The sequence below is a fragment of the Eubalaena glacialis genome, chromosome 4 (assembly GCF_028564815.1).
Source record: "Eubalaena glacialis isolate mEubGla1 chromosome 4, mEubGla1.1.hap2.+ XY, whole genome shotgun sequence".
In the NCBI taxonomy this organism is placed as follows: Eukaryota; Metazoa; Chordata; class Mammalia; order Artiodactyla; family Balaenidae; genus Eubalaena; species Eubalaena glacialis.
The window spans coordinates 102732918-102744494 of record NC_083719.1 but is presented as its reverse complement, the minus strand read 5'-3'; the positions used below and the strand labels follow the sequence as shown (position 1 = coordinate 102744494).

General features: G+C 35.8%; 1 protein-coding gene across 6 annotated transcripts in view; it reads right to left on the bottom strand.

The window, feature by feature from the left end:
• Nucleotides 1-202: 202 nt before the first annotated feature.
• CSNK1G3 (casein kinase 1 gamma 3) overlaps nt 203-11577 on the bottom strand; it is a 127892-nt gene continuing 116517 nt past the window's right edge. For all 6 annotated transcript variants that reach the window (XM_061189547.1, XM_061189550.1, XM_061189552.1 and 3 more), the window contains one exon: nt 203-2607. In XM_061189547.1, the coding sequence (XP_061045530.1) occupies nt 2553-2607 (55 nt within the window). In that variant the 3' untranslated portion in view covers nt 203-2552. The remainder of the gene's footprint in view (nt 2608-11577) is intronic.

The following is an 11577-nucleotide window of genomic DNA, read 5'->3' as shown; positions in this document are numbered from 1 at the left end:
AGGTATGTACTCTTTACAATAGGGTTCCAACAAAGCAAAACAAAATCAAAAACACAAAAGAATATTCCTTTAGCTCTGCTTTTCACATTTAGTAAATTAAATAAACTGAATTTTTAAAATTCCTATCTTCAATTAGTGAGTGGCATTATTTTACCCATATTAGAGGAAAGGGGAAAGAGCAAGTTTAAAAAAACTACCTTTATTTTTTATTTCTTTTTCAGTTACATACTTTTAAACAGGGATGTGTTTCATTATTCAGACATTCAGGCAATGTTGACTTCATTAGTGTTGACAGAAAAGAAGCATAAAAATGCAAAACATTGTTGGCTTAACCTGAACATACCTGCATTACCTATTATTGACCAGTTTGTGTTGCCAAAAGACTTATTCCTTGGCATTAAAATGGAGCACTTAAAAATATTGCTAAAAAGCAAATGTCTACACACTGGTCTTTGCAGCAAATAAGGGTATTTATAGTTTTAAAATATTTTAAGTCCATAATTGGATTAATATACACACCTTCTTATGTATAAGGAGTTCAGATCATATAAACACTGTACAGTCCAAAAACCCTACTGAGAATAAAACTAAACAGGCTTATGATAAGAAATACAGATATCGCATGTATTTACAAATATCATAGACACACAAATTTGGTCAAATACTGTAAAGAAAGAAGTGGTTTCACATTATAATGGCCAAAACATCCATCTACCTTGCTCAAAGCAAACAAAAATAAAAACTCAGTATGTAACTCCTGTAGTTTTAAGACATCATGACAGTATACAAATAGATAAAATGGAAACTGTTGACCAAATTATACAACAAGTGTTTTCTAGGCTGAGTGTAGGTCTTTAAAATCAAGAACTTATAAAGATCATTCATAGGATTCAGAGCAACAATGATAATGTCCTGATTTGCGGTATTCACATGGGTGCCTAATTCATCAAAAACAATGCACTGAACTTTTGGCTAATAAGAAAAATAAATTACAAAGTACAGTTAAATTCCTGTAAATGCAATAATGAAGTCAAAAATGTAGATTTATTTACTTTAATTACATATTTTAAATGTTACCTTGAGACAATAAAAATAAATAAGCATGCCCGGAGGCACACACTTAAAGACAAAAAGAAGGGGCTGAGTGGAAGGAGTAAGCAACAAGTTCATAAATGAAAGGTGAATGTGAGATTTGAACAACGTAATTATCTTTCTAGCCAGTGTTTTTGTCTTAACTCTCCTTGCAAATTCTGGCTAGTAGAATGTGACAAAAGTACACCTGTGTCTTCATGGCTTAAAACAAAGCATACTTGAAAAGTGGAATGGGTTTCCTCTTTTTACAGAACCATTACTTTGTTCATATGCAGGCACTTCAAAAGACTATGGGGACAAAGCACCTGACCCATCCTCTCCAAAATGGTTTTCAATCATCAAAATTATGCTAAAAAGTAGGAAAATTCCAGAGAACCAGCAAAGTTGAATACAAGAGACTAATGTGCGCAGAGGGCAATAGAGTGACCCCGTTTTTATTGCTGAGGGTCTTTTTTTAAAATTAAAGGGCAAATAATTAATAAACAGACACCATTGTGTGGCACATCCAAAGTTTTCTGCTTAAGGAGAATGTAATCGTTCAGCAGCAGGTTTCAGTGGGATCTCCTTAGACTTCAGCCTCATATGATGCGGTGAGATTCACATTTATTCCTTCTCCTTAGTGTATTTTTCAAAAAACTCCAACATATCTCATTTCTCAAAGTATTCATTTCTTGCTGTCTAACATACATTATTAACTGGAAGCATAAAGTTACATTATACAAATATTTTGCATTTTTAAAAAATAAGCGCTTTTGCCACTTCGGCAACACTGTACTTCACATAGTGGTGCAACAAAAGCAGAGCTCATATTTACCACACTACTTGTGATTCATTTTACCACTACCATCTACCAAACCCATAGAGCTTTTTCCTCAGTACCTCTGGGCAGTAACTGTACCATGATTTCACAGAGAGAATGTTAATATGACTCATGAATAGCAGTACCGTCAGTAACAGTGAAATCAATGCAGATGTCACACAGATAATGATCTTCTCAAGGGATAACTTCTTTTAAATATTTGGGCAACTCTGTTTTCTCTGTTGCATTATCCACTGGGGAGAAAATTCCTCTTTGATTATTCTCTTACAGAAGTTATAAAAACCAGATTAGGTATATAACTGGTTGACATTTAAGATACTGTACTGCTTTCTACAACAGGAGGAGAGCTTCTGAAAAATGTTCTACAGAACTGTAATTCATCAATACCACCTCATTGGTCCATTCCATTCAATGATGGGCAAAGCACTCATGTTTTGACAAAACTTTAAAGCTTCCATAAAAGTTAAATTAGAAAAAAATACGAATGTAAGACAACCACAAAATGAAGTATGAAAGTATGACATTTTTGTTTCTAACAGTGAGTCCTTGAAAATATATGTGGTCACTACAGAGATGATTTTAATCACAAGACAGCAGATGAACACGTAAGTAACTCCCCATGATCTGTCTGTGTCCAGAGTCATTTGTGGCGCTGTATGGTTTTCCTTTTCCTTCGTTTGAAAAAACAGCAGCACCTGAAGATGGAGGGAAATACTCCTTTTATTATAAAAATACTAAAATGTTTCAAAGTAAGGCTGAATCTATCATATTAACTTAAATGTCATAGAAAGCCACGGGCTAGTGCAACATAAACAGTGAACATACTAATGAAGCATATATATTAGTGAAACGATGGCAGAGTTGTTACTATCATTTCATCAGTGTGCCTTTTTAGAATAGCAAGACATTCTATGCAACATTAAAAGGAGCCACTAAACTGAAAAGGCTCTGCACGAAGACTAACTAAAAAGCCATAAAGTTCTGAACCCCAACTGACCCATCACATTCTATTTTAGATACTAATTTCTGGCAATGGCATACTGTTATATAAAGTTCATCTTATGTATTCTTTCCCTTTTTTCCTGGTATTCATATATGATTGTTGAAGCCATTGTTAGAAAAGCAATAATGAGCCTAATTTGGGGATTTTATTTTCACTAAGAATTAGTTTAGATTCCAAAACTAAAAAGATGAATCCCCAAAACACTCTTCAACAAACATTTTCCATCATATTTACGAAGTGGAAGAGAGAAAATACATTAAAGAGAATAAGAATGCTAAGATTGGCACTTTTAATTCTTTAGAGGTTAAAGAAGGTCAAGCTTATCATAAGTTATTTTAATTAAGGTAAAAATATGCTTAACATTTAAAATAGCATAATCAAGATGATTCAGTTTTGCAATTGAAAACTGATTCAGTTTTTGTAGTCTATTTAAGAAATATCTGGTTTTTACTCCTAGGCGGAAAAAACGTAGACATGATCCCTTAGAGAACTAGTTTTTCTCACAGTAAATTCTCCTAGTCATGAGAAGATGCAACACATGTAGAGCAAAGTTAAATGAGAATCACTGATCAGCAACTAACAAAACAAATACACACACATGTATATATATTCTAAAAGTCTAGCATTCCTTCAAATAAAGGTCTGGTCATTTTCCCCTTCCATACCTAAAAGAAAGTCAATCTATCAGAATATCAAGATGACAGGTACCACATATAGAGAGGCTCCTTTTTTTTTTCCCACTGAAGTCCTTACAAAGGTGTTCCTTTAATTCTTACCAGCCCACCTTCATAAAACAATATTAACTCAACATTTTCAAGCTAAGTGTAAAATAAAAGAGACCATGTAGCTTCAGGTGTCCTATCCAGCAAAAGATCATGGAAGATGAAATAAAGGCTAGATATCGTTATTTCTGTGAAATAAATGTAAACAAAAATCCACACTGTCCAGTTAAATCACATACTCTCTCCACTCACATTATCTTTAGTCAAAAATAATTTCAGACCATTTACTGTGATTTATGCCATAATTATGAAATCACTATGGGGCATTCAAAACCAAATTACACAATTGCATTTTTAAATTGCATTCAAGTAGTACATAATGACTAGACCATGGAATGTGAATAATTCAAAATTGTATATATCAGCTGATAAAGATTCAACTAGAAATATGTGCCGTTATCAATCCTGATGGGTTTTACTCTTATTGAGGTAACTACCAGAAAGAATGGAAATAAATTACCCAATCAAGGGCCTTAAAAAGAGACACCACTGTAAAAGAAGACTCTAGGCACAATACATTTTTCCTAGACTTAGAGAAGTAAGTCAAATTTTTCTAACTGTTAGGTACCTAATACTTTCTCAAATCTGTTATATATATTTTCTAAAATAAAAAAGCAAAACAAAAAACTACTAGGAGATAAAAATCATTATTCTAAAAAGAACCTTTCAATTAAAAACTTAGAAAAGAGTTAGAAAATGTCCATATTGTAAAAAAAAAATTTAAAAATTGGTATTTAAAAGAAAGACCAAATAATTAGAATATTAAATTTAAGAATATGGTCTTATATCAATGGAAATTTATTGTTTAATATAAAGTTTTATTAACAATGTTCACTGTTCCTAAATAATGTTATTTGTCTTTTCAAATTCCTAAGTATATTCTTTTAAAAAGTTTTCTACTAAAAAAGTGTTGTAAGGTATACATAAGCCTTTTGGAATGGGGAATTGAATATAATAGATGTTTTGATGAACAAGTTCAAGTCTCAGCTTTACCACACTTGAATTAGTACTTCACCTTGTCTGATTTATTTTTTACCATTAATCTGCTTTCAGTTCTGAGAGTTGAGTGCTTCCTATTTCCTAGGTAATCTTTCCTTCCATTGTGTAAGTATTGTTGAACACAGAAAACTACTCCAAGCATTTATTTAAGATTAAATAAGATCTTCAAATGCATTATAATTGTAGAGACCTTTTAAAATCAAAAGCAATCTAAAAAAGACATCTATTTTTTAGAAATAAATCCCACTGAATAGAGTACACCCTTGAAATAGATTTGCCATTTGCCTAAGTAGAGCTGGCATGCTATTAAACTGACTACCACTAGAGGACAGCATTACTTTATGCGATATGAATGCATCCAAGTACAGAGAACAGAGATGCTCTCAAAATATGATATACTCACAGCAGTTAAGAAGGAAATTGATATTAACCTTGTGGCTGACTTCTTAAAAGTCATTACCAAAACAGCTGATTTATAGTCTTAGTGATTAATGAATTAGGTCTCATCCCAATTGCCCTGAGCGCTGAGTCTAAAACACTGTTTCTCGCATATGGCCACTCTGACACACGACTGTGTTATTTTCCTCAGTACATAGTACTAATCTGAATTTATTTTATTTATTTACTTATTATCTATCTCCACATAGAATGTAAGTTTCCTAAGGTCTTGCTCACAGATACATCCCACAAATGGGCACAAAGTTGGTACTCATTTAATACCTATTGAATTAATGAATGATTTGCCTCATAAATGCAACTAACTTCTAGAGTAAGAACCTGGTCAAAACTCTAAAGCATGTTCTAAAGCTAAAGTTCTTACCCTTGGGCCACAGACCCTAGTGAAACCTTACAAAATACAGATTTTAGTGCCCGTGGAAGCTTTTCTGGAGAGAGATGATTTGCACCAAATTATTAAAGGATTCTGAATTGCAAGAAGCACTGCTTTCTATATCCAACTGCCAAGTCACCCTTCTGCGTCTCCATTTCAATGAGGCCTCGTCCTGGATGCAATAAGCTGACCACTGGAGATACTGAGTGGACACCATGTCATCAGTTCACACGAGAGCAGGCAAATGCATAAAAAGAAACCATGTAATTTTAACTTGGTACAGTTGGGGGGCGGGTGGTATTGGAAACAATAACTGCAAATAACAGCACAGATTCCGGGAATCAGCACATACAGAAGTTTTCACAGATGACGTGAGCAAGTTATTTTATCAATAAATTCAATTATCTGGTCTTAGAAAATAACTCACACCTTTACAATTTTCAAGGATATTTTCTCTCCTTGCTTCTCAGTGGCTACATTTTCTTATCCACTAGTTCATACCTCATGTGGGGTCTCCTCAGATCTAGGCTATTGACAACTACCTTGGGGAAAGAATAAGCTGACCAGACATTTAAATCATGTTCTTATCAATGATTCTCTTTTTCTTGGCTCTTTCTTGATTATTCCTTGTGTGGTTCCAGTGAGCCAGTATGCCCTCACAAGTCAGGTTCATGCTTCTGACCTGATCATTTGGTGGCTAGCCTAGAAGCTTTGAAGCCACATCTCTAGTCTTAAATCCTTTGGGAATAAATGTTAAGTTCTGCTTCTGATAAACATTAAGGCTGTTGCTTGAAATACTGTTTAGGTAGGAAACAAGAAATCATAATGGGTCAATGTCCTAAACTCTGTAGAAAACATAGATGATAATAGCCAAGGTTTTCCTATTGACATCACACCACCATTTCCCGTTACTGATTGCCCTTTTCTTCTTGGAGAATATGGCTTGTCTTCCTGGATTTATGTCATATACTTTCTTCTCAAAAGTCTACCCAGAAACTGAAGCATGTTCCTCTGTCTGGATCTGAAGTTCTTTTTTTTTTTTTTAATTTAAAATAAAGTTTTTTCTTGATTTTACATTCTTTTTTTTTTTTTTAACATTTTTACTGCAGTATAATTGCTTTCCAATGGTGTGTTAGTTTCTGCTTTATAACAAAGTGAATCAACTATACATATACATATATCCCCATATCTCCTTCCTCTTGCGTCTCCCTCCCACCCTCCCTATCCCACCCCTCTAGGTGGTCACAAAGCACCAAGCTGATCTCCCTGCTTCCCACTAGCTATCTATTTTACATTTGGTAGTATATATAAGTCCATGCCACTCTCTCACTTTGTCCCAGCTTACCCTTCCCCCTCCCTGTGTCCTCAAGTTCATTCTCCCATTCTCTACGTCTGCGTCTTTATTCCTGCCCTGCCCCTAGAGTCTTCAGAACCATTTTCTTTTTTTAAGATTCCATATATATGTGTTAACATATGGTATTTGTTTTTCTCTTTCTGACTTACTTCACTCTGTATGACAGTCTCTAGGTCCATCCACCTCACTACAAATAACTCAGTTTCGTTCCTTTTTATGGCTGAGTAATATTCCATTGTATATATGTGCCACATCTTCTTTATCCATGCATCTGTCGATGGACACTTAGGTTGCTTCCATGTCCTGGCTATTGTAAATAGAGCTGCAATGAACATTGTGGTACATGACTCTTTTTGAATTATGGTTTTCTCAGGGTATATGCCCAGTAGTGGGATTGCTGGGTTGTATGGTAGTTCTATTTTTAGTTTTTTAAGGAACCTCCATACTGTTCTCCATAGTGGCTGTATCCATTTACATTCCCACTAACAGTGCAATAGGGTTCCCTTTTCTCCACACCCTCTCCAGCATTTATTGTTTGTAGATTTTTTGATGATGGCCATTCTGACTGGTGTGAGGCGATACCTCATTGTAGTTTTGATTTGCATTTCTCTAATGATTAGTGATGTTGAGCATCGTTTCATGTGTTTGTTGGCAATTGGTATATCTTCTTTGGAGAAATGTCTATTTAGATTTTCTGCCCGTTTTTGGATTGGGTTGTTCGTTATTTTGATGTTGAGCTGCATGAGCTGCTTGTAAATTTTGGAGATTAATCCTTTGTCAGTTGCTTCATTTGCAAATATTTTCTCCCATTCTGAGGGTTGTCTTTTCATCTTGTTTATGGTTTCCTTTGCTGTGCAAAAGCGTTTAAGTTTCATTAGGTCCCATACGTTTATTTTTGTTTTTATTTCCATTTCTCTAGGAGGTGGGTCAAAAAGGATCTTGCTATGATTTATGTCATAGGGTGTTCTGCCTATGTTTTCCTCTAAGAGTTTGATAGTGTCTGGCCTTACTTTAAGGTCTTTAATCCATTTAGGTCTTTAATCCATTTTGAGTTTATTTTTGTGTATGGTGTTAGGGAGTGTTCTAACTTCATTGTTTTACATGTAGCTGTCCAGTTTTCCCAGCACCACTTATTGAAGAGGCTGTCTTTTCTCCATTGTACATCCTTTCCTCCTTTATCAAAAATAAGGTGACCATATGTGTGTGGGTTTATTGGATCTGAAGTTCTTATCTGTCCCTACAATGACTCACTGGCTCATCTGCCGGTTGAGGGACTGTTGGTACCTGCCAGACCCCACCCACTTAGGACTCCAGAATCTAGCCTCTCCTCGTCTGGTTGATGAGTATACAGAAAATATCTTTCATGACATCTAAACTTTAGTTCATTGACAAAGGATTTTTCCTCTGAAAACTTATACTTGAAATGTAATTTCATTTCTCTAGGTCTCTCGATTATAAAAATGAGAAACTGTTTGGTTAGGCAAGTAAGTTTAGATCAGAGAGCAAGACCACATAACTACTCTAACTAAGAACCTGCAGACCCATCCTCACCTTCAATTTCTTCCTCTCCATCCACGTGCAATTAGTTCCTCAAGTCTGAAATGACTTTTAAAATCTCCCCACCCTCTCATGCTGGCTTAGTTCATAACTTCTTGCCTCCACCACTAAGAGCCTTTTAACTAACTTCTAGCCTAAGACCCTCCTCTCTCCAATCTGCCATCCAAACTTCCCCCATCATAATATGGCCATGCCCTTTTCCTCTTAAATCTCAGCAATGGTTCTCCACTGTCTGAGGCATTAAGTCCACACAGCTTTTAAAATTTGGTTCCAACCTATTTCTATTCTCCTCTCAGTCTCATCCTCCATCAGCCTTCCTTACCAGGCAGCCTGTACTTTAGGAGGAAGGAAGGAAAGGAGGGAGGAAGGGAGGGAGGGAAGGAGAGAATGGAGATTTTCTGCAATCTGAGGAACCCCAGGAAGCAACATAAGTCTCAAACTGCTGCTGAATTAATTTTCTTAAGATTCAATCTGATTATACCATTTCTTGGCTTAAAACCCACAGCATGCTTTCTTGTGCTAAGAAAGATAATGTCCAATTTATTTATATTTTACCTTGCTACTAAAGGCCCTTGGAGATTGGGCACTTAGCCTATCTCAGTTCCCATTAATACATTCACACTGTCTATGTGCACAGGTTACTACTCAAACTAACCCATTCTTTCCTTGCTCCACATTGTTGCTCAACCTCTTCTTCTCTCTGACCCCCATTCCCTTGCCAAATCATACTCATCTTTGAGAACTAGTGCAAATGTATCCTTACCCACAAAGACTTCCTGATCTTCAGCTAGCAGTGCATACTCCAGTCTCTGAACTCCATACTGCTAATCCTATAATACCTTGCTTTAGACCAGTGATTCTCAATCCTGGTTGCTCCTTAGAATCGGCTTAAAGGCATTTAAAAAATACTGGTAACCAGACCCTACCACTCAGAAAGTACAGCTTAAGTACTGGCATATTTTTAAAACTCCCCAGATGATTGTGATATGAAGCCAGGGTGAGAACCACTATGTAAAATTCACTGGTGTACGTACTATCTTCTCTAATGGAACAAAAGGGCCCTGACTTATCTTCATAATCATCATATTACCAAACACAAAATAACTGTTCAGTAAATGATGGAAAGGGGGGAAAAAAAGAGAAACAGAGAAACAAAGGAAAAAAGATGACTTCACAGTACTTAAAAACTCAATAACTAAACTTAAAAGAAGCCTTGTTCTCCTAAATTCCTGGAAGAAATGATGAGGGTGCTATCATTTGTATCACCTGCCTTAAAAAAAAAATTCTCCGCTACAGTAAAAAAAGGTAAGGCAAAATCTCATTACTAATGAAGGAGCCACTTTATCTTGGGGGAAGAGACTATTTTCCATCACTTGGAAATCATACATTTACCCCATGAGGTACTATTCTAGGAAACATGAGACTCTAAAATATCCGTTGTAGAATACATTCTAGTAATGAGATGGGGTGAGAGGGATCTCTGCCAATCAGAGGTAAGAAGAAAAGAAGGAAGTAGGAAACAAATTCTGAAAAAGAATTCTAAGCAGATCTCTAGCTACCCATAAAATGGTGGAAGAGAGAAGAGAAGCATTAGACACAATTTAGAAAAAGAAATCACGCTCACATTTCTTAATCACAGACGAAGAGAATACAAGGAATGCAATAATAAGCCTGTAGGAATGTCAGAATAACCCTGATTAAAGACAAGACAAAATGCTGTGTGTTTTAAAGGAGTTTTTAACTAGTGAAGAGTTGGGGAAGATCTGAGGATCTCTGTAGCCCATCTGGAATAAAGCTTCCCTGAAATCATGGATTGCTATCCATTTTTCTAAATAACTGCTTTACTCAGATATAATTCACACATCATTAAATTCACCTTTTTAAAGTGTATAATTCAGTGGTTTTTAATGTATTCAAAGAGTTTTGCAGCCCTCACTGCTACTTAACTTCAAAACATTTTCTTCACTCCATAAAGAAACCATATAACCTATCAGCAGTCACTCCCATCTTCCTCAAAGCTGCCCTAGGCAATCACTGTCTATTTTCTGTCTCTATATATTTGCTTATTCTGGATATTTCATGTAAATGGATCATATAATACGTGGCCTTTTATGTCTGGCTTGTGTCACTTAGCATCGTGTTTTCAATTTCATTTTTTATATTGTTAACTGATAGTCCATTGTATGGATAGACTACATTATGTAGTCAATTATTTAGTAATAATTTGTTGCGGTCTTGGGGATCTTAAGATAAAAAAGACCTTGTTTTTAAGAAATCCAAGAAGTTTCAAGAAGTGGGAGATAGATAAAGAGAATAACATATCAATGGCAGACTTAAGGAACTGACGGAACATAGACTTCAGAATGGAAAATGAGGCTGGGAAAGACAGGCAGGAGCCAGACCATGAAAGGCATGAAGGGCCTGGTGCCTTGCCAAGTAATCTAGATTTGACACTCTATGCAAAAGAGAACCTCACTTCAGGAAGAGCCTTCCCACCATTTTCCTTTTTCTCATGTTCCAACACCTACAGATAAAAACCCAAACCATAAATATACACACGCCCATCTCAGCTAAATAAATTACTACTCATTCTTCAAAGCCCCCTCCAAAAAGCATTCTCTGATCATCTTGTCAGTAAACACTCTTTTTCTTTACAAGCTCTAACGGATTTTTCATACCTTTTTCATAGTATTTATCATATATTGATAAATGCTAATACAACTGCAATCACCCCCACTGGAGTATGATCTACTTAAGGGCAAGGATACTATCAGATATTTCTGAAATCCAAGCAGTGTAACTGTTGAATGAACACATGGAAAAATGTAATAGATTTGGTGGAAAGCAGGTCTCTCGGAGGATGCGAACACAGAAGAGCCAGTTTCAGTGAAGAGTGGTGTGGAGGTAAAAACACAGAATACTGACGGAAGAGGCACAAGCCTGGGAAGAGCACAGATGAGAGGTCACTGGCAGCCGGAAGCGGAGAAACAGATAGGGGTGATAATGGCAACTGAGCACCTGCCATGTGCCAGACAAAATACCTGTGCTTTATCACATTTAATATTCTCAACAACCTATGAGGCAGATATTATTAGCCTCATTTTTCAGGAAAAGAAACAAGCTTGAAGGAAACAAACAGTG